We start from the raw sequence: 23,986 nt of genomic DNA, 5'->3' as shown, positions 1-23,986 counted from the left end.
GGAATGGTAAGCCCAAAACGGACAATATCGTGCTACGGTAGTGGAGCGGGCCCGAGAAGTGGTGCCACCCGGGCGGGGATGTGACATATTTGGTATCAGAGCCTAACCCTGGTCGCGTGTGTGCCGACGAGGACGTCGGGCCCCTAAGGGGGGTGGATTGTGACATCCCACATCGCCCAGGGGTGATCCTTAAATGTATATCCCATCCCTACCTAGCATGAGGCCTTTTGGGAGCTCACTGGCTTCGGGTTCCATGGGAACTCCGAAGTTAAGCGAGTAGCGCGCGAGAGCATTCCCAGGATGGGTGACCCATCGGGAAGTTCTCGTGTGAGTTCCCAGAAACAAAACCGTGAGGGCGTGGTCGGGGCCCAAAGCGGACAATATCGTGCTACGGTGGTGGAGCGGGCCCGGGAAGTGGTGCCACCCGGGCCGGGATGTGACACTATATATAAGTAGTGATGATCTCCCCTTGGAAAGAAACTAGTAATAGTTGTAGATGAGGCAAAAAGGCGTATCCAATCTACGAATCATGTTATTTCTGAGCTTAGAAAACCACTAATTTTAATTAATAAGATGACACATTGCATAGCTCAATATGCTCTTACTATTTTGGATCACTGAGGTTGGCTGGAGTAAGAACCATATGTTGGCTCACTGGTACAAATGAATAACTAAAAATTAAAATTATGAAGACTCATTTGGTTAGGAGTGCATCAGTAAGGGGGAGAGAGTGTTCCATGCGGCAACATACACATTGAGTCCGATGGGTTACAGTTTCTAATAGATGATTATATATATTAATGTAGGATAGAAAATAAAAATTGTTGATGGACTTCAACTTATTTATTAGTGAATTCTTACTTAGAAATTTTGTTCAATTTTTTTTATCATGTATCTGATGCGTCATATGTAGGGAGCGAAATAACTTCGATTCGTATCTGTATGAGAAAACTGGAAACGTGGTCCAATTGTTCCACCAAATTTGTTTTGGGTGGAAGTAATCTTAGCGGTATCACCTGTTTGCGTTATATATTTGGTTCATCTGGAAGGAAAAGGCACCGTCTATAGTTAGTGAGGTACAGTGCCAATTGGAATTGAATTGTGATGTGACCTTCACATTTCAAAGCTAGCTTGAAACATTGGAAAGAAGAATGAAAGATGATCCTCATGTCATGCATAAAAGAGCTCCCTTTCATTGATACGTGATGGGTGGTGGCCATGGCAGGGCCTACAGAAGACTTTCGCAAAGGCCGAGTAGTATGTGCATGTGGACCCGCGATTTACAGAGACGGGTGGCTCAAAGAGTGGAAGGTCCCACAGTCACAAGTGGACCCGCGAGTCCAAACTCGTAAACTTTTCGTGCTGACCAAACTCAGCAGTTGAGATTCATTCAGCACTCAGCACTCAGCACTTAGCACTCCTTACCCTCGACTCGATCGATCCAAGATTGAAAGCGACAAAAGTAGGCACTTATAACATAAAGAAAACACTAACGAACCTACTCACAAGTCAAAAGTAGTTACAAGACAGCACTTCCATTGCGATTAGTTGCAATGGGTAGGCCTTGTGATCTTCTGGAACAGCAACAGAGCTTTTGGTTCATTTGATTTGAATCATCAATTTCTACCTTATCGTTCAGATTCTCAACCTGTAATGTAGGGTTCATTTGATTGAATCAAAATCACTAGAAACTGGAGATCGATGTTTGGCATTTACAAATTAACAAGTCTCAACAAGTTTATAAAGTGTACTATTTATGTCACTTGAAATTATTCATTAATTATTTGACTGGCCCTACAACTATACGTTGTTATATGTGGAGACCAATACGAGAGCATCCATGTTGCTTCTTGGTTCTAATCTGTTAATTTTTTTATCGAATTTCTAAACTTGTGATTGATGTATGATGTATGAAGTTTTTGGATGAGCATTGGGTACTCAAGTGAAGTCGCGACGCTCACAATAAAAAAAAGACTTGTCAGCCAACTGCCAATATTTGGGACAAAGAATTCCATAGAAATAATTCAGACATTGCATCTACTACTGCAAAACAAAAATAGGTGTGGTGTCACTACTCTGTCGTAGCCTGCCTACCTTAATTCTAACCTCCCCCTAATAACATAACCCCAATATATATATATATATATATATATATATATATTAGACATTAAGTAATGAATCTCATCTTACAATACGACTAAATGGCATGACATAAGAAAGTTTATTACATAACTACATTTATACTCCCGATGCATGCGTTATTCTATTTCAGCCTCGTCCATTTGTTCTAAAACAATGGGGAGGCAGTAGTTTCCAAAAAAAAAAAAAAAAAAACAGTGGGGAGGCAGTAGTCCACGCAGTATAAGTTGGGCCTGATATATATACATAACAGCAGTTGGAGAGTTAAAGATTGGACAATCTAGCTTTTTGTGATTTTCAAGCTTGCGAAGCTAGGTACCACCAATGCCACCCAAATTTGAACCCAACACGAAGCACGCTTGCTCGATCGCTCCACCTAAGTAGGCGTATACTACCAAACAGTCTGTTTCACCTTTCGGTTAAGATTGATGCAAAGATTGATCTCCAGAGATCCCATCCATGGTCCACCACCATTATATATTTGACGATATTCCACTAAATTATAATTTCTTCCAAGGCAATGCCCTTGTGGTCTAACGCTGTGCTGACCTGACCCGGCCCCCTATCGTATAAAGCCAGCTGGCTTCGTCGTTCCCACTAAAGTAGTGCCATATATGTATATATATCTATCTGTCTTTGATGCCCCCTTTAAGTTTTCATTTGTAAATTCGTTCATATTCACATGTGTCAATTTGAGCAATGTTTTATTTCTAACTGCCAATGCTTCACAGTGGAGCGAGACACTTCTTTATTTTATTTTGTTTTAATACAAGCAATTTACTCTTAAGAGGAGGAGGGGTATGAAATTTAAACGTGGTGAGTTGAACTCGAGTGGGATGGTGTTGAAAATAAAGTGTTGCCTTAATAATGTTATGTTTCCAACTAAGCTAAAAGAGCAGCCCTCGTTGAGATAGGACCATATGTTAGTTATCGTGCATGGTCCATATATATATGAATACATTCTGCATCGAGCGAGTAGGAAAACGGATCTCAGGTCATCACTGTTTTGGTCACCACTTATCACTGGCTATATAAGGCCTTGACAAATACATATTGACATTTGACACAGACCACCAGCTCAAAAGATGACAGGGCTTTGGGGGTGGTGGTGGTGGTGGTGGTGGTGTGGGGGGGGGGGGTGTGGGATGGTGTGGATATCTTTCTCCAGTAATTAGATGAGTGGCTGTCATACCATTATCTTTCTCCAGCCATTTCATGTGGGTTTCTTAACTTTGATTGTCCAATTTTGTATCATTTTTCTTCCACTGGCTTTACTATTATAATTAATTTCAACCGTTAATATTTTTGTGCCTCTACATGCACTTGAGAGTTCTGCACATCGATCGACATAGCATATAATCCTATAATATATGTCTAATCTCTTCTCTCTTTTTGGCCCATGCATGTTCAAGCCCAATATATGTTTTTTTGTTAACACCAAAAATCCTGAATATGTTTGCTGCCATTTTAACAAACAATTTTGCTCACAAAATATGGAACTCGTTATAGATTAATGTATCATGACTACTTTTTCCTTATCTCAATGTTATCTAATAAAAATTATCAGGAATGAAAATAATTCATTAGAGTTCCAAGAATTTCATCATGCAACTAATAAAATTTGAAAATAGAGGGTCAATTTGAAATTTAAGATTCATCACTGAGAAGGTTTACTCGAGCCGTCGAGTGTCTTAATACGTAGTCCGATCCCCGCAATAAGAGATGACATTCAATACAAGCCTAAATTAAGTAGGTAGGGTTCACTATAATTTCGTAGCTAGGTTTATGTTAAACTCAAGATTTCTATGTATCATACCATGATACATAGCAGGTTCGTCACCATTGCAAAATCTTAAGCGATCACATACATGGGAGTCATGTAAGAGTAAACTAGACTTGAAAAATTAATACACTAGCCAAGAACACAAGGATTAATCAACTAAATCACAATCCTTAAATTATATATGTAATATAAGTGTAAGAATTGCAGCAATTATACCAACACATACCTGTAGACATGTTCACGGATAAAGAAGCCATGAAAACCTGCACACAACCTTCTCCTCTCTGCAAAACTCAATGCTCTCCAACTTATAGGTAATTGGAACAATAAGAGTGTGTTTTTGTGAAAGCATTGGCTTGTGGTTTTATACTACAAGACCTGGATCGCCTTATAACAATCCCACAAGGAATACAAGACTGCATTTCTTCTATCAATATGAGTCCTATAAACGGGCAAACACAAGAGTCTTCAATATACCAATATGATTGGATTAACTCTTATCAACATGATTTAGACTTCTTTATAATATCAACTATCCCAAAATTTGTAAGAATCATACTCATACTCTTACAAGTCAAACAAACAAATATTCTTTGATATTGATCAACTGGTGGTGAGTAAGTTATACTGGGAGAGAAAGTCGATTAGGCAATTAAGGTTGACAATCAGTTTCCTTGACAAGAAAAACGGACGTACAACTATGAACAAGTAGTGATCGATAATTCGCACTTATTAATTAGAAATAGGGGCAACAATTGAAGATTTCCGCACCTAATAATTAGGAGGGATGAATGTTAAAATTTCACCTAAAAAATAACGTTGCTATTAATAAATAGGGGCAAATAGTTACATATTAAAATGATTCATACTTCAATTGATTATATACAAATGATACAATTATCATGAAGAAGTTTAAATCCTGTAGCAGAAACAAATGGTATTCTAAAAAAATCTTATGTCTAATCAATCTTATATCTCCCAAAGACAAAATGATGCAAAGTTAAAAATGTGTATATTCCATGATTCATCCTTATAGGTACACCACAGAACATAAAAGCAAATTAAAATAACACTATTTTCAGAAAAATAAGAAACAAAACAATCAATTTATCTAAATGGAAAAGATCAAATGCTTATGTTTCCCAAAAAAAAAAAAAAAAAAAAAAAAGTCCAATGCCTACTTCACATATTCTGTTCCTTCGATCTTCTTCTTTCAATCGATTAATTATCTGTCTTTAATCACAATGTTCAACACTTCTAATAATTCACGCAGCAAATTAAGGAAGGAGCTTCTTGATCTTACTTATATGTCATACACACTAGAATTCACAATTAGGGTTAGACTCTTTAGAGCATCTGATACAAACTAGGTCAAGGAACTCATTATTATGGGTAAGGCTTCAATATTACGTATCATTCAATGTTACGAGGATTTTAGTCGTTAGATTTGATTTGTACACCTACTTAGATCTTTTTTTTTTAAATCTTAGTCATTAATTTCACATATTATTCAATACTACGTAGTATTAAAAAAAATTACATTAGTACATGACGACATATATAATTCAAACTCCGACCAACGTAAACTTACATATATATATATATATATATATATATATTGGATTGATGCCCAAGGGTGGCACGCATACACTCTTAATTAATATATAAGTTGCAATATTTAATAGTTCAATTATTAATTACCACATGTACCTAGAAAATTGCAGATTTAGGCATGCATGCATGCGTCTTACTGCACGCATATACATATATAGCAGTCACATAACAGAGCATGCATTAGGGTTTTCATCGCTGAAAATCTGAGGGTTTGGATACGATGAATAATCCGAGTAGTACTTTGTCGGCCAATATTCACTTCGCTTGATATCGACCTTATTATCCTCTCCCTGCTTGTCTTCCTCCCCTTCTTTCGTCTCTCCTTCTTTCTCGGCTTCTTTCTTCTCCTCTTCTTTCTTTTCTTCTTCCTTCTTCTCTTCCTCCTTCACAACAGAAACCTGCTTCCTGGTTTTTTTATACACCTCCTCAGCAAGCTTCGCCGGGTCCACTACGCCTTTTACTACAACCTCATTATTAGCTACGTCTGTTTCCACTGATTCCACTCCTGCAATATTTAATTTAACATGCACCCTCCAAAATATTACAGGTTGATCTGGTAAAATAGTTCAACAATTTAGGCTGCGCTTTAATTACATTCGGAAAAAATGTACTTCCCTGCCTTGCAGGCGTTCTATTATTATAGGGTTTAATTGCTATATTAATCACCTAGAAAACAAGAAATAATTCATTCAACTAATATCAAATTTAATCCATACTCATGATGGAATATCAAATGTTAGACATTTTGTCCTTAAGGCAAGTTTACGCCCCACTACAGTGCTTATTGTGGTTGATCGGCGTTGTAATAATAGCATTCTAAATCATAAGGATCTAATGAACCACAATTGTGCTAAATACTCTCATGTAAGACTCAATGAGACATTATAAAAGTCTCTAAGTACATATATAGTGAATGGATATGTAAATATGAAAAGTGATTAAATGAATATATGGACTTTCCGTATTTATAGAGCTTGTCATTTGAATTTCATGTTTTGAGGGACACATTTTCCACCAAAAGACACCACTACCAATTTCCATTCAATTAATTTAATATATAATAATAATTTAAATTTCCAACAGGAATTGCGTTTCACAGTGCACTACCCCCAGGTATTAAATCCTAAACCCATAATGTGTGATTCTTTTTTTTCATTTGAATAAAACTATTTGTACTACATCAGTACGCTATGCATGCGGTAAAGAAGACTTATATTAATTGAATTGAAACAAATATATGTAGGCTTAGAGAAAGAAAGATTAGACGGAAAAAGTACCTTGGATCTTTCGAATTCGCTTCTGTAAAACTTGAGCGCACGCTTCGCAGTGCATTCGAACTTGCAATACCACTGTAACAACAGCAGGAGGCTGACAAGATCGAACGTTGAATTATATAAATAATTTGTCACTTGTCACAGATAAAATTCTGAATGGTATGATCAAATAATTGATTCTTTACCAGAAGATCGGGTTTTACTAATTGATTAAGCATTATTACTTAAACTACACATATAGATTCTTGGTCTAATGACGTTGTCTTCTGTAGCCAGACTTGTGGACTTTCTACGTACATCACTGGTTTCTTGAATACATATACGTGTGTGTATATGTGTGTGTGTGTGTGTGTGTGTGTGTGTGTATTAGATTTGTTTATTTCATTGGTAATGTTGATCTATATATACGACAATGAAGGACAAGAGTAAAGATGGACATGTGATGCCAACAATCGCAACTCCCAATGTGAGAAAGTGGGATACATACTGATGCAACAGACTAAATATACGACAACCAGCGTCCATGGCATGATGCTATTGCAATTTACGTTTGCATATGCACTATAAACATGTGTATTATTGTGGCCCTTGTGGGAGTAGAGCACATGTTTCTTTCATTTTATTCGTTAAATCATACATAAGGAAGAGCAATAGCTATATATAGCCTAAAGAGTCGTAGGAAGGCATATGTTTTTCATGTTACATAGGGGTTGCAGCATGTACCCCTGACCCCCGGCACTCATGGCCAACGCCCAATTGCCCATGGTTGCTGCAGCATATGTTTGTAAGTACAACATACAGCTGAGTATGGTAGTATGGTAGGGTTGGTGCCTCTTTGGTATAACACAAAATCTCAAGAAGAACACATATTAAGTGACGTTGGAGTACATGCGTATATTTTATTTGGTTAATAAAATACATGAATAAAATGTTCTAGTATAAGAATATGAATGTCCAATTCAAATATGAAATATAGAGTCTCAATTTCTATTAGATAAGGCTTTAATTTCCCAAACCCCTCAACAACTCTCAAAAAACCTTCCACGGTATGGACCATGGACATTGGACATAAGTTATTCTGCGATTTTGTATACATTGGACATAAGTTATTCTGCGATTTTGTGGCCATAATACGAGAATCAAGTCAAAATGAATATATCATTATATTTTTGACACACGACAACAGTATATATGTATCATACAAATCATCTAGCGATTAGTATTGGTTTTGTGAAAAGGACTTTCTTGGATACTTCAACTATTATGTTATTTTAAGTATTTAAACAGTTAAATCTTTATTTGCATATATAAAAATTAAGAATTAATAATTAAAACACTTGAAATACCGAAAACCCTAATGTGCCTGAGAATTTTTTCTTGTGAGGGACTTGCATCTGGATGGTGAATTTCGTGGAGGTGGGGCTGTAATTTGCTGACTTTGAATTGTTACTTTCATGTCAGTATTTAAAACACTAGTCACGATATTCACTGTTCTAGAGAATCGAGCCGACCCCATCCCTCCATCCATTGGAGATTGGGACATGATCCTCTCCGGATCCGGTTGTCTCAATCTACTAAGTTAAATTATTCAGATCATTGAAATTTGATCTAACTGTTAAAGTTATTATAATTTTTAAAGTGAGCTTTTATTTGTAACATTTTAATCAAATTTCAATGATCCCGATAATTTGACTAGTTGAATTAAGACAATTGGATCGAGGATCCATGTCCACACCATCCATAAAAACCCTAATTAATTCGTTCAAACTTAAACTTAATATATATGATTATTTCATGAGTATGTTAATGTCTCATTAGTAATATATAACGACAATCTTATGGTGGAGAGCCAGTGCGTGAAAAAATAGCGAGTAAAAATGTGAAAGTAGCTTTGAAAGAATTACCTCCTCCTTTTTCTCTTCCTTGTCAGCTTCTTTAACCGGTTGGTCCTCCTTCTTCTCCTCTGGTGGTTTAGGCAAAGGTGAAATGAGCTCCACTTTTTTGCCGCTTTTCTTTTGTAATCTTTCGCAGACCTTTATGGGGTCTGCCGCCTTCCCTTTCACCACCACCTTACTCATCTTGCTGTCTGTCGTTACATCCTCCACTCCTGCAGTCCACCCACCACCGTCCACCACGAATTAATTACATTCAAATACTCAAAATTCAAACTACTTGCACTAACCCCTCCTCGTACCTTTTTAATTTCTTTCTGATTAATTATGAACGAAAAGAAATACACTTGAAAAAGTATTTTCTTCAAGAAAAACGTGCGAAACATGAACTACACTAAATACAAAAACACTTTTAAACTAAATTATATGTATTTTCCTAGCTCAATTTGTTTTATTCTTATACAATTAAAAAAATTGATGAGGGAGAGGTTGTCAGAATTCAAAAATTAAAGATGGAAATAATAACGAAAAGAACAAGTTTACCTTCAAAACCCTTCAAGGCTCGAGCAACTTTCCTTGCGCAAGCTTCACAATGCATATCAACCTTGAGTACAATCACCGGAGGCTCTTCTTCTTTCTTTTCTTCCTTCTTCTCTTCTTTCTTTTCATCTTTGCTTTCTTCCTTCTTCTCTTCCTCTTTCTTCTCCTTTAATTTGTTTCCATACAAAATATATAGTAAAACAAAAATCAACTAGAAAATTAAACTTATAAAATGCCACTTAATACATGAAGCTAATCTTTGTTCTGCCCAAACAAATTAATGTATAAATACACAAGAAACAACCAACAAGAATATTGGAAAAAGTTCGAAATATATCAAAAAATACAGCAAGCTGTTCAAATCGCGCGCGCACACACATAAATAAAGCTAGTGAATAAAACGAAGTATCGGCCAAATACTTACTTCGCCCATTTCTCTGGTGATATCTGAAAGTAGTTTTCTTCAGAAGATTGAATGAAGATGGATGCAGATATGTTATGCAATCTGGAAACAAAATGAAATATTCACTCTTTTGCTTTTATTTCTTTATCTCACTCCTCTCCTCTAACTCTTGGTCGGTCTCTTCTCTCTCCCTTCCTTTCTGGGGTGTGGGTGAAGAAGCTAAAGGACATTTAAGTACGTGAGAATTCTACGTGTCTGACGTGGAATTGTTTAATGCTGACTCAGCTTCTCACAAATTGCCCCTGCTTTCCTTCGAAATGAACTGCATGATCATTCATACTACTGTTGGTATTAAAGGCAGGGTAGGGACAAAAATCATTTTACCCTGACAAAAGGAGTAAATGTTTACGTAGAAATATATCTTTTTACTCAAATCGTTCGGTATAAATTCAGTAGTTTTTCATGGTCAAATAAGAAAACAGACGTTAATGCATGTGATTGATCTCTTTAGCCGGCCTGGACGAAAAAGCAGTGGCGGGTCACGGGTGGATATGATGGTTTTGTATAAAGATCTGATTTTTTTTTTTAAAGGAAAGTTTTGAGGTGCTTAAAAGGACAAAACCTTAGATTAAGGGGTCAAAGCAGTGTTATGATCGATTGTATACATTGCATTTGCATACTTTGAGAGATTTTGTTAACGTGTCGTGTTCCGAGCACACTAAAAAATCTCTCATATACTGCATTACTTTGATATAGACACACACATGTAATCACCAAAGGGAAATGATTGGCCAACCCTAAAAGCTCATGAATCCTGATAAGGTTCTCCTCCTACATCACTAACTTCAGTTTTGCAATCAAACAAAAAGTTTTCCCGACACTAATTAAGATAAAGTGCAGATAAGACCTTTTTTCGAATCAAATGTCAGCCTTTAATCAACTTAGTTTTTCTTTTTACCTTTATGTAATAAACAATAATTGGATCTTTGAGATTTATTTTGTCAGTGATTTCTACACTCTTTTTATTTTTATACACTCAGGTCTCGCTTGTTAGAGAGAGTTAGCTTAGATAATATTGGTCATAATATTGAAGACATTTTGAAGAAAAATATGGATGACAAATTTCTTATTTGTCCAAGTTAAATGTTAATCATGAAGTAAACTTGTTTTTTAATCCTACACAGCCAACCTTTAACTTGGATCAAATATAAAATTGACATTCATTTTTTTCTTCAAAATGCCTTCAATATAGTGAATAATCCTCTTGAAATCAATCATCTCTGATAGACGGGCCTCATTGTATTATTCTTTGATTTATTCAATACAATTTTACAGAAATAAAAAAGAAGTCCATGAAAAATAGGAGAGTGCCGAAATTCACTTCCCATTTGTACAATGCTCATATTGAACGTTTTGATCCCAACATCGATCTTTTATTTGAATCTAACTACAAACTTAACAAGATGTTGTTTCAAGAATCACGGCATAAAAACTGAAAAATGAAAAACATACACTATATTTAATGTATTCAACAATTAACATAATTAGTTTTTTTCTCCGCATGTGGTACATTATCTTATTGGATAGGGTTTTGGGTTTTCATCTATTGTGCCGAGTTCAAAACCCCTTTCTTTTCTAAATTATTTTCATAGTTTCAAACCCTCTCTCCCATAATAATAATAATAATAATAATAATTAAAAACAATTAGTTTTTTCTCCGCTTCAGGAGAAAATGGGAGTTTATTGATTATTATGTTTGGAATGTTGATTACATTATGTAGAAGAAAGACAAAAAGAAGAAAGCATTATGCTCTCTTGATCGATCAGCATAAAAAAAAAAAAAAAAAACCAAACAAACAAAACAAAAAGATAAAGAATAAGAAAACGATTATACATGTGGAGCAGGAAAATAAGGCTGTCACAGCTCTTCTCCTCCCTCAATTTAGTAGAGGTGCTATAAATTTGTGTGTAGCTAGAAATAGGGTGGAACCCAAGCGGTCCCCAGGGTTTGGGATTCCAAGCTCCCAAGTGAATATCATGTGGACTAAACTAAAAGCCCATCTCAGGAAGAAATTTTTTATTATAACGAGAATATGAATGGTACATCACATATTTTTATGTAGATAATAGAAAATTTTACTTTTGAAGTTATTAATATTTTAACATATATATCTTACCATTTATGACACGTGATGTATCACTTCATGTGTTGGTCATATTGAAAAATCTCTCCATATCAGGGTTGCTCTGGGAATTGGGAAGGCCATCAACATCTGGAAAGAGGTGGTGGAATCCAGCGGGACCCATCTCATGGAAACCACTCACTCGCTCACTCTTCGAGGGTTATGTGTGTGATTCTCTCTGTGTGTCTTTATGTGTCTCTCTGTGAATTGTGATGATAAACATTATCGTCATCTAGTTTCCCATGCCATGAAATGAAAGTAGCAGTAAACCAGAAGGAAAAGGAAGATGAAAAGAAAAGGCGATTGGTATTTGGAGAGGGAGAGGGAAGGATTCCTGTCTTCACGTAACCAAGTTGGCCCTTGGCACCCAATCAATCACCAAAGAATCCCACGCACTCACTTTATTTAACCAAATTCTATACGAATGAAATTAATGAACAAGTACTAATTTACAAACTTTGTACATCAGTATATAATCCATTTAAACATGCAACAAAGCGTTGGGAAATCAGTCGTTTGCCAAAATTTGTTTGCAAACCCTAACTGGTATCTATTTACCAAAGAAACCTAAACAGGTAGTAGGCGAACCAGCAGATCAAAGTGGCACTCTAGATTCAACTCGCACAATTACCAACTCGAAATTTCAGTAATTTTCCAATTTGGAGCCTTATGTGATTCAAACGACTATATAGCCGAAATGAGTTTAGTTATATGCTACATACATATGCATATAAAAACAAGGAAGGGAAAAGAAGAATGAAGGCAATGGGAAAGCAGTCGGGCGTTATATGGATCAAAAGGTGATTCTAATATCTGATATTATAGAATCCTGAAAGCAAAAGCTTGTGATAATTCCACGACACCTTCGTAAATTGGAAAGCGGTCCTTTGCAACTTGATAGATGAAATGTGTCAACAAAATTCAGAAGGCCATTAAGCCGAAAACCTGACTACACAGAAGCCCGAAATAACTTCTTCATCTACTACTCGTATATGATATGTGTGATGGTAGGGTAGCTTATAGCACGGCACTCCAATTTCCCTATGTTCAAACCTTTGGGGTTTGATCATTTGGACTTGTGTCGGGAATGATATTTTGCTCTCTGTGAATTTTTTTCCCTTCAGCTGCTGAATTGATCAATTGCAATATCAACTTCTTCTTCTCCTATGGGAATGGGGTCAATATATTGGACAGACCAACACCATTCTTCTCTTATATGGATCTCTTATAAGAATGAGATGAGATGAAAGAGCTGGAATATGTTAACTATAATGTGTTATGTATAGACAGCGCTGATTATTCCTTTGTACAGTGCACTATACAAGAGAATATGGTTATTGGTTGCATGGTTTATCATTTTTCGAGCCAGGAAGCTTATATTAAACTGTTCGACCCAAGGGGTCAAATCCTAAAAGGGTTTTGTGCGTTAAGATTTAGGGTTTTCTTAGGCAGGTGGGTTGTACTGTATTCGTTGCCAACTCGGTTGGGTTATGTCAGTCTGGTGACTCAAATCCATCTTAAATTGTCACAAATCTGGGCTACAAAATTTTAGCATCGGCCCAAATTCAACATGGTAGTTTCTATTTACAAACTTTGAATTTTCTCTCATGCTAGCAAAAGTGTACATTACAGCTCTTGTAATCGAGGATTTATCAAATATAACAACAAATTAATTCTTAATTTAAAAAATATCACCTTTTATAAAAAAATTTAAATATATTTAAAATTCCACTTAAATAGACATAAATATTCTCAAATTTAACAATCAAATAAATTAAAGGTTTTTTAGCCAAAATGATTCATGACGTTGACATAACTCCTTAATCTGGTTCTTAATAATTAATGATAATCAATAGTAGTGTTCTTGAATTTGTCTATCGTGAATCATTTTAGTCTTTCTTTGAATTTGTCCATCGTGATCATTTTAGTATTTTTTTCATGAAAAATCTGTCAATTGTTCTGTTAGTGTGATGATGTAGCGTCACGTGGGTCTCACAAATACAATTATATAACGACATGTGAATTAACTTTAAAAACTATTTTTATATTTAAAACTAAAAATGATATTAGTAAGAAAAAAGGCATTGAAGGTATGATTGAAATTTTGATGTTCCCACTTGTAGTAACCATGGTGGCGCTCAATGTCGGTGATGAGGGGGTCCAAGGGGATAAGATTGTGGTGGTGGAGTGTAGAAGCAAAGGTGAAGTTGGACCGGAGCTTGAGGTGACAGTAGCTAAAACCCTTTAATTTATTTAATTGTTAAATTTGAAGGTATTTGTGTCTATTTAGGTCACATTTTTGAAATTAAATGTTAATTTTTTGCTATATTTGATAAATACTCCTTGTAATATGTATAATAAGCCCTCAAATCTTCACTTCTATTCCCCCCCCCCCCCCAACTCAACCTAACCCAAGGCTAAAATGTGGCCTAAAACCTAAAACTCAAATGGAAGTCAAATTTAGCCCAGGATTAATGGGGCTAACCCACCATATATGTATATTTTATTTAGTTTTCTATTTATAAATTTATTGAATCAAACGGTTAAGATCTAATTTGATGAAATTCAACAGTAAAAAAAAAATTTTAATTGTCAAAATTTAAATCTAATGGCTAAAACAATTATAAAAAAAAATCTTTCATTTGTTTCATATTTTTTCATAGTGTTTAACGAGTTTCATGGTGTCAGTTAGTGATTTTTCAGTATTTGTCAGAATCTAAATATTTCTAGGTTAAAATGTTCATAAAATTAAATTAGGATAGTCTACATAATATTTTATTTTAAAAAAGTTATTTTAAAAAGAAAAATTAGTCTAGATTCATTCTTTAATAATCTGATGCTAAAATTTTAAACCAAAATGGTTGGAGCAGAAAAACTATTTATGGGTTAAAATCTAAATTTTTTGAGCTAAAAATTTAGATTTTAAGCTAAGAATTGGAGATAGTCTTACAAAGTTACGCATCTGTGCGTAAAGCCACCAAAAGCCCATTCAATCAGGGGTGGTGTAAAGTAGTGTCGGCAGTCGGCACCAAAAATTAACGGATTGGATAAGACTGTGTCCCCACCACTTATCACTTCTCAAACCCTAATCCTATGGCTTTCTTTCTTTCATCATTGGTGGGTGGATTTATAGCTTAATACCACATCCTCCCGAGTCCAATTGCACTCATTGTTATTAGCATATGGTCACACATAAAGTGCGTGAGAATATTTTTTATTTTTGTTTTTGAAATAGAAGGAGAGAGGAAGAGAGAGAAAGAGAGTGATTGAGAATGTGGGAGTGGGGATTTTTTTTTTATTTTTTTAATTAGAGATGTTAGAATTACATATATGTGATGCTTTGAAAAAAAAAAAAGCAAAATTTGGTTGTGTGAAATTACATTTTTGCCCCATATTTTTTTATTCATAATTGGTAATTTCATAGGATTTAGATTGACAATAAGTGTTTTATTAATTAGTAAAGACGAGAGTTACCTTACTTTGGTTTTCACAACACATGACAACATAATGGTACACTCTTTGCTTCTTCTCTATTAATTTTTCTTATAAGTTACTTGTTTAACTATTTATAAACACATATAAAGTTTCTTTTTTTCTTGACGTGAGATTATCTCAATAATTTCAACAGCTGATCCCGTGCATCCACAAAAGACAAAACAATGAAACTCAAAGTAAAAGTTAACAAAGAAATGAATGAAAAAACATAAATATGTTCAGAATACAATTGTAATGAATATTTTTAATACATAAAATCAAATCAAGAGACAAAGTAAAAGTACAAGGCGCTTCATAAAGAGCCAAAGGATAACAAAAACTATTAGTATAAAATTATATTTCTTGAATGATAAGCTGATGTCACAAATATTTGGACATGATAACAACTTTTATTAATCAATCAAATAACAAGACAACACCCATTAATGTTGTGTAAAATAAGAAGATTAATTGAGCCGGCACGTATTACGTACATCATTATCTTGAAGATTTTCAACCCTAAGTTCAGCACACATGCATGCATGTTGTATAGAAAATTCACGACTTTTTGTATTTCCGCAATCCCGGAAGCCACTTCGCAACCACAAATTGTGAATTATTAGTAACCAGGCAATATACACCACCGACACAGTGCTATTGACTATAGTTAGGGTGTGTAGTGTACTACTTTCTAGTCTCTAAATCTCATTGCACCAAAAAGATAATTAAGTAAATTATTAATAAAATAACATAAAATATAATACAAAGTCTTATGTCCACTAATCCAACCCATATCGGTTGCATCGAAACGAAACATATCAAGTCTTATGCACAAATGAATGAGCTGTTATGCACTAAACAAATCTGGAAGGTACATATATGGCCTCACATTTTATTTAATTGCATGCTATATATTTTAGTAAAATAAATGGACCTCTGAAGCCCTAAAATAATAAGAAAAGATAAATCGGATTTATCAACGCGATCGTGTGAGGTGTGAGGTGTGAGGCAGATCTACCTCTATGAAACTAGGACTTATATATGAACGGTTTTCTGAGGTAGCAGCCACACCTTTGTCGTTTGGAGCCCATGCTTTTTGAATTTTGATCATCCGTGATTCTCTCCAGTACATTGTAGATAATAGGGCTTATTACATTCTTTTTCTTTTTTTTTTTTTAAATACACCGAATTCCACATGTATATGATGTATGATATATGTCAGTAGTATAAGGCAATCACTTGTTTGAAAAAAAACAGTTAAAACAGTCAAATATTTTAACTTTTAATGATGACAATATAAGATGGATTGCAAATTTGCAATTATGGCTTACCAGTTGCATCGAATTACCAGAAGTTTCTTCACCGGTTTAGATTAACAAACCAAATTTCAAGATGGGTGGCAGCTGGTACTTAGATCTAGGGACAATTGGAGGAATTTCCATGTGCCATGTGGGGGTGCATGATCCATAATTATCGACCTTGGAATATAGTTTATTTCAATAAACTTGATGATCATGAAATAATATTGGCAGTTATCCTCCACACCAAACTCTCTGTGCTTTAATAATTACAATTAGCTAGCTTAGGATGTAATTTTACTTTTGATACTGGAATCATGATGAATCATTTACTTAAACTGATATTGGCAGGACGTTGGAAATAGTATAGAATGTGAGGTGGGCGAATCGAAGCCTGAATCAAGGCCAGCACATGGATATGCAAAAAACTTGCAACTTTTAGCGATCATTAGAAAGCCACTACCTTCATATACCGACAACCCTAAATCATCATACCAAGAAATCAATCTTCCAATGTCGACGTGTTCGCATGTCATTGGCCATTTGTGTACAGAACTGTTGTGCTCTCTCTCTCTCTCACTCTTTCTTAAGAAGCAATTTGTCATAATTCTTCAATCAAATATTCCTCTCTTCTTCTCTTTCCCTTTGCTTTATAGTTTGTTCCACCAAATTGTATAGATATAAAAGTTGGTTCAGTGAGGGCAGTCCCATTCAGTCATTTTCGTTGAGAGGTTCTGGTTCAGATCTGAGCCTGCTGAGAGCAGCCTGCTGAGAGCATCCGCTACTCACTGCAATGGGGGAAAAGGAAAAGGTACGTAATATTTGGTAAAGTTTATGTTCTTTTCTCATTTTTTTCTTCTAACCCAATGATGATTTGCATGGCTAAAACTAAGAGACTTTAAGCTCTTATTTGTTTTTTGTGGTTCCTACTTTTTTTTATATCCTGATAAGAATCCTCTGCTATTTAATTTATTGTTTTTGGCTCTCGCGCTCTCGCGCTCTCTCCCTGTGTTCTTGATTTTGCCACATACTATTTCACCATGATTCTTCCCTGTGAGTCAGAACCTGATTCTGCAGCAGCACTACATTCCACTTCTTGTTGTCTACACTTCTGCACAACGATCTTCTGTATATTATATGAAATTTTTTGTCCATCTTTGGTTAATATATATACAATTTTTTATATTAAATATGGGTAATTCAGGTTACGATTATGGTGCTGAAGGTGGATCTTGGGTGTCACAAATGCTATAAGAAGGTCAAAAAGTTCTCTGTAAATTCCCTCGTGAGTCTCTCTTCTCCTTAAGTTGTCTATAATTACTAGATGAGCAACCGAGTTAAAGTTCTTTCTTTTTGGGAAGCTAAGATTAATTTTGGATAAAACGTAAACTAAGTAAATAAATTTGTGTTTGTGAACAAGAGAAATACGAGACCAGATATACGACGAGAAGCAAAACCAAGTGGTGATCAAAGTGGTATGCTGTAGTCCAGAAAAGATAAGGGACAAGATTTGCTGCAAAGGTGGAGGTGCCATAAAAAGCATCGAGATCAAAGAGCCAGAGAAGCCCAAGCCACCGCCGGCTGAGAAACCCAAGGAGCCCGAAAAACCTAAACCGGCTGAAAAACCCAAAGAGCCCGAAAAACCTAAACCGGCTGCGAAACCCAAAGAGCCCGAAAAACCTAATCCGCCTGAAAAATCCAAAGAGCTTGAAAAACCCAAAGAGCCCGAAAAACCTAAACCGGCAGAGAAACCCAAAGAGCCCGAAAAACCTAAACCGGTTGAGAAACCCAAGGAACCTGAAAAACCTAAATCTGCACCGCCACCGGCAGAGCCAGTGAAGCCTGTTGTGCCAGGGTACCCACCGCCTGTCCAAGTAAATGCGTGTTGTATGGATTGTTACCAGGGGCATCCTGGTGGGCCATGCTACAGTGGTTATGGCGGTGGGCCTGCCCCATACATACAATATGATGGTTACTATGGAAGGCCTGTGTATGACAGTTACGGAGGGGGCAACAGGAGCTATTGTGTTACCCGCCCTGACTGTTTCAGTGAAGAAAATCCCTCAGCTTGCACAGTCATGTAAATCATGGATCATCTTCTTTGGACCGGGACGTCTTGTTCAATCTTGGATTAATATTTTAGCAGTCTTTGTTGGTTTAATATTTAATATTATAAGAGGGCCATATTGTTAAGTGAATAATAAAGTTGGTTGATGATGTTGGTGATCAAGTCACAATCACGTATATCTGTTCATTATATAATTGATTATCTAGAGATAGAAAGACATCATGAAGATGAAGTTGTTGGCTGCTACAATTTTCAATGAAATAAAAGTTTCCATTTCACATTCCCTTATCTGTCACATGCTTTCTTATTAGTTATTCTCTAATTGGTGTGACTAGCTGAATCGAGAGGAGTGAGAATTAGGATTTTCATTCCAATTGTTTACTAAAACTCGTGTGTAAAAATATAAATTTAGATATTAAGCCGGTGTTTAACCCATAATCCAATTTCTTACTCCAATTTTTATTACGAGTAATAAAAGGATTAAGATTAGAGAGTTAATTAATTATGTTGATAAAGAGGACAAAACTTAAAACTGGGTGGGAAGTTGATAATATATGAGCGGTGAGCGCATATGATTGGCAAGTCTATTCATCTTCATCCACATCTACATCCACATCCACATGATTGTATCATTGTTCTCAATCCACATATTTCGTTCAAACACATTAGTTTCTATAACAACCCTCGATCCGTCATCCCCACCCCTCCAATGTCGGCAACACGAGAGGGATTGATATGTTTATACAAAAATCGGCAAAAGCCAAAAGCCGACGAGTCTAATCCAACACCAACCTTGTATTTGGGCTAGTACCGTTTCTGCAAAACCCATCATAAAGCATCATTCAGTTACAATAAGTGGTGATTTGTTTTGATGATTAAGATCTTTTTCTTTATTTTATTAATGTTCAAAACTCTTTCCCCTATCATATAGTATAGAATTTTGTTTGTATTAAAAAAACTCAATCATTACATTTTCTGGAATAGTCGTGAGCTATGCCATATGTTTTACACCGTAAGCTTTTGAACATCACTTTGGCAAAAAAGCTTTTGAACATTTAGACCTGTAAAAGGACGATCAGACTGCTATGAAAAAGCTTAGAACAGATTCCTTGAGGTCATCTTAAGACCTTTTTGAACCAACTTTTAACATAATCGTAAAGCTCTTGGAAATTCAAGTTGGGCTTCGGAAAATCACTTCCAGGCCCGCTATGAAATATTGGAAGGTCCGTAAACTCATAAGGCTAATATGGTAAATTAAGTCTCCCTCTATCCCTTCTTGGAACGCAAAGCAAATGAAAGCCCCTCCTTTTCATAATCCCAGACAGGGTGCGGTTACACTTGCAGAGAGGGAAAATGGCTTATCACTTATGCTCTTCGCCCTCTTCTCTCTTCCACAACCCCCGAACTCCCTCCCGCTCTCTCCCTTTTCCTTCCCCGACTAATTTTCGACTCAGAAGCTCTGCAATTCACACCCACGGACTCAGTTGTCCTCCGCTACAATTTCAGTCAACAACCTCTCTGCAAATACACCATGTTTCGTTGCAAGACCCGGTTGCACAAGAAGCCCAGAGCCCCAAAGACTCAGAAATTGAAAGTCTTCAGAGCCCAGATGGAAATTCCGGGTCTTTGTCGAAAAGCTACGTCTGGGTCAATCCCAGGAGCCCCAGAGCTTCACAGCTGCGGCACAAGTCCTACGATTCCAGGTACGCTTCTTTGGTGAAGGTAGCTGAGTATTTGAACTCTTGCACTCCGATTGAAAGTGATGTTTCTGAAGCTTTAAAGGGTTTAGGGGATAATATTTTGGAACAAGACGCTGTGGTTGTTCTTAATAACATGAACAATCCGGAAAATGCTTTGCTTGCGCTTAACTACTTTCACAAGAGATTGAAACCCAAGAGGGAGGTGATTTTGTACAATGTGACTTTGAAAGTGTGTAGGAAGGGTAAGGATTTGGATAGAGCAGAGAAGCTGTTCGATCAACTACTCCAGAGGGGTGTTAAACCCGATAATGTTACCTTTTCGACTATGATTAGTTGTGCTAGGATGTGCTCTTTGCCTGATAAGGCTGTGGAGTGGTTTGAGAAGATGCCCAGTTTTGGGTGTAATCCGGATGATGTTACCTATTCGGCTATGATTGACGCCTATGGGCGTGCCGGTAAGGTTGAAATGGCTTTCAGTTTATATGACCGAGCTAGGACTGAGAAGTGGCGCATCGATCCCGTGACGTTTTCTACATTGATCAAAATTCACGGGCAATCGGGGAATTTTGATGGGTGTTTGAATGTTTATGAGGAAATGAAAGCTATAGGGGCTAAGCCAAACTTGGTTATTTATAACACTTTGTTGGATGCCATGGGAAGAGCTAGGAGGCCTTGGCAGGCCAAGAAAATTTACCGAGAGATGATCAGCAGAGAGCTTTCACCAAATTGGGTGACCTATGCGTCTCTTTTAAGGGCCTATGGTAGAGCTCGCTACAGTGATGATGCTCTTAATGTTTATAAAGAGATGAAGGAGAAGGGACTGGAGTTAAATGTAATTCTTTATAATACCCTTTTAGCTATGTGTGCTGATGTTGGTTACACTGATGAAGCCGTTGGCATTTTTGAAGAAATGAAGAGTTCTGAAACTTTGAAGCCCGACAGTTGGACCTTTTCATCCATGATTACCGTATATTCCTGTAGCGGGAAAGTCACAGAGGCAGAAGCAACATTGAATGAGATGTTGGAGGCTCGTTTTGAGCCTAATATCTTTATTTTGACATCACTCATCCAATGCTACGGGAAGGCAAAACGCACTGATGACGTTGTTAGGATATTCAATCAACTCCTAGATTTGGGTATAACACCAGATGAGCGTTTCTGTGGTTGTCTCCTGAATGTGATGACTCAAACACCAAAGGAAGAACTTTGCAAGCTTGCCAATTGCATTGAGAGGGCTGATGAAAAACTAGGGTATGTGGTAAGACTTTTGGTGGAGAAGCAAGACAGTAGTGAAAACTTCAAGAACGAAGCATCAGAACTTTTCAACTCAATCGGTTCGGATGTAAAGAAGGCTTATTGTAATTGCCTGATTGATCTTTGTGTGAACCTCGATCTATTGGAGAGAGCCTGTGAGCTACTAGACTTGGGGATTACACTTCAGATATACATAGGTTTACAGTCAAGGTCTCAAACCCAGTGGTCTCTGTATCTCAAAGGTCTGTCTCTTGGGGCCGCTCTGACTGCATTACATGTTTGGATCAATGACCTGTCTCGGGTATTGGACTCTGCTGAGGAGCTTCCGCCGTTGCTTGGAATCAATACTGGACATGGGAAACATAAGTATTCAGACAAGGGTCTTGCGAGTGTATTTGAGTCCCATTTGAAGGAATTAAATGCTCCATTCCATGAGGCCCCAGACAAGGCTGGCTGGTTTTTGACAACAAAGGTTGCAATCAAGTCATGGTTGGAGTCTAGGAGTTCATCCGAGTTAGTTACTGCTTAGACTTGGGCTGTTTAGTTTACTGACAAAGCTCTCACACTGAAATGTAACGTCAAAAACTGGTATGTGCTGCTTCTCAGTTTTCTATTTATATGTTTCTGAAGTTTTCGCTCTTGGCGTAGAGAACAGTTTTGTACCATTAGAATTCAACTATGAAATCTACTTTCACTAGTCTTATAGAGTTAATGAAGTTCTTAGAATTCTTGCATCTTACTCGGTAGTAATGTACCTATATATGTGCTTTGATTTGAGCAATGTTATCAATTAGATCCAGTTAAAGCATTGTTAAATGAATTCTAAGAAATCGAATAAGTGAAAAGAAACCCGCTTCCTTTTGCATGTTACGGAAGTTCTGAAAATTCCTTTTGATCAAAGCCATTCTGGAGGTATTGCGACACGAGAATGGCAAGGGGTACAAAACAAGTGCATTGTTCTAACTTGTGTTACCATCCAACCTATATGAAAGGGCAATTGGCAATTTGGCATTTTCGCGGACTGAAGCGACCTTAGATGCTTACTTTATGAGGCTTATTTCCGCTAGTATCGTTCTCTAGATACAAGGCATGTTATTTGCTTGGGATAGGATCATTTAGGAAGTTGATCTTCTGCAACTCTTTTGGTTGAAATTGAAATCAAGAGCCGAAGCTTGCTTGTGGCTAGTTGACTCAGGCTTCCTGTGTGATTCGATTCGAGGCCTTATTTACATGATATATTTAACAAAGACATCAAACATCTAGTTAAGTTCAATATTTTTTTGGAGTTGACATTTGATACTTTTAATATAAACTTTTTGTTGAGGCTGTGATGCAATGAACAATCTCTCCCCAGACCATTGACTTTGAGGTACTTAGATTATATATCATAACTAAAGTAGCAGTGTCATGTCTTGCACGTCAAACTGCCTCCCATGTGAAATGATCGAAGCTACACAACACTATAAATTCGATGAGAGTCCGAAATTCCTAATTCATCACTTGTATTCTCTCTGCAAAGCCAAACAATGGGTAACTGCATAAAAGTTGTGTTCATTCCGCGCCAAGACCAAAGGAAGATTAATGTAGTAGTCTACAGGGGCGGAGAACACAAATTCAAAGCCTCAACACCCGTTCAATCAATCACATCAGGCCCTTACACTGGCTACAAGCTGGTACACAACGCCCGACTGTATACGCCATGGGCACCCGACACCAAGCTAGAACTCGGTGAGGTTTACCATCTCGTGCCAGACCTTGCAAGTCTCCTCGGAAACCCCTTGGTTCCTTCAAGAATAGTCTGCCAAGAAGGATGCAAAAGAAAGAAGAATAAGATCGTTGTGACTAGGGAACAGTTGGAGGAGTTATTGAAGAGTGCTAACAAGCTCTGGTCGAAAGAAAATGGTGTTGGATTGTCAGGGAGGTTTCGGTTGGATCCTCCAAAATGGCAGCCTTCTTCGGCCATCGTTTTTGAAGGATAGGATATTGGGTTTTTATCTTCCCTTCAAGCGTCATGGTATTCGTACATATTCAAGAAGGGGTGTGATATCCATGCACCTCATTTTACTTCTCACACACTTTTTTAATTTTCGACCGTCGGATTGGATGAATTGAAAAATGATCAACGAACATAAATTATCAAGAGGTGAGAGAAGTAAAATGAGATGTGTGGATAACACACCCCTTCAAGAATAGTAGAATAGATTTTCTAGGTACTATAATGGGTATTCATATACGTGAAAGTTCCGTCAATCTAAAAATTCAACATCCTTGTATAGTTACTAGTGAATAAGAGGACTAAATGTGTAAAATAAAATAATACAAAAACAAATATGTAAGTGTTTGGTTTCATTCCATTTAGGACAA

General features: G+C 36.6%; 3 protein-coding genes across 4 annotated transcripts; 2 read left to right on the top strand and 1 right to left on the bottom strand.

The window, feature by feature from the left end:
• Positions 1-5,504: 5,504 nt before the first annotated feature.
• On the bottom strand, positions 5,505-9,856 carry LOC103964029 (heavy metal-associated isoprenylated plant protein 7). Of its 2 annotated transcripts, none has more exons than XM_048582461.1 (5): positions 9,667-9,856; positions 9,246-9,408; positions 8,715-8,917; positions 6,814-6,904; positions 5,505-6,089 (listed from the first exon to the last, which is right to left on the bottom strand). In XM_048582461.1, the coding sequence occupies exons 1-5, from the start codon at positions 9,673-9,675 to the stop codon at positions 5,698-5,700; spliced, it is 858 nt and encodes a 285-aa protein (XP_048438418.1). In that variant the 5' UTR covers positions 9,676-9,856; the 3' UTR covers positions 5,505-5,697. The 2 variants fall into 2 exon arrangements, with proteins under 2 accessions (XP_048438418.1, XP_009375522.2); XM_009377247.3 differs by having other exon boundaries at positions 5,505-6,041; positions 9,667-9,855.
• A 7,345-nt stretch (positions 9,857-17,201) lies between these two features.
• Positions 17,202-18,948, top strand: LOC103965792 (protein PYRICULARIA ORYZAE RESISTANCE 21). Its single transcript, XM_009379229.2, is given in 4 exon segments — positions 17,202-17,411; positions 17,805-17,865; positions 17,868-17,885; positions 18,023-18,948. Coding segments are annotated over 4 exon segments (759 nt in total). The 5' UTR covers positions 17,202-17,393; the 3' UTR covers positions 18,685-18,948.
• A 1,028-nt stretch (positions 18,949-19,976) lies between these two features.
• On the top strand, positions 19,977-22,356 carry LOC103967261 (pentatricopeptide repeat-containing protein At4g16390, chloroplastic). The gene has a single exon (XM_009380823.3). It carries the CDS (start codon positions 20,022-20,024, stop codon positions 22,149-22,151), a length of 2,130 nt encoding a protein of 709 aa, XP_009379098.2. The 5' UTR covers positions 19,977-20,021; the 3' UTR covers positions 22,152-22,356.
• The last annotated feature ends 1,630 nt before the right edge of the window (positions 22,357-23,986 follow it).

Source organism: the organism of the source record quoted next, unplaced genomic scaffold, assembly GCF_019419815.1.
Source record: "Pyrus x bretschneideri cultivar Hongxiangsu unplaced genomic scaffold, Pyrus_bretschneideri_v1 Contig19, whole genome shotgun sequence".
Taxonomy (NCBI): domain Eukaryota; kingdom Viridiplantae; phylum Streptophyta; class Magnoliopsida; order Rosales; family Rosaceae; genus Pyrus; species Pyrus x bretschneideri.
This window is presented reverse-complemented; position numbering and strand designations above follow the sequence as displayed.

Coding starts and splice junctions, on each gene's coding strand:
- LOC103964029 (XM_048582461.1), bottom strand. Junction 6,905..8,714: donor AGGAAGAGAAAAAGGAGGAG/GTAATTCTTTCA, acceptor CGATCTTGTCAG/CCTCCTGCTGTTGTTACAGT. Junction 6,090..6,813: donor GCGAATTCGAAAGATCCAAG/GTACTTTTTCCG, acceptor CTATTTTACCAG/ATCAACCTGTAATATTTTGG.
- LOC103967261 (XM_009380823.3), top strand. CDS start 20,022: ATGGCTTATCACTTATGCTCTTCGCCCTCTTCTCTCTTCCACAACCCC.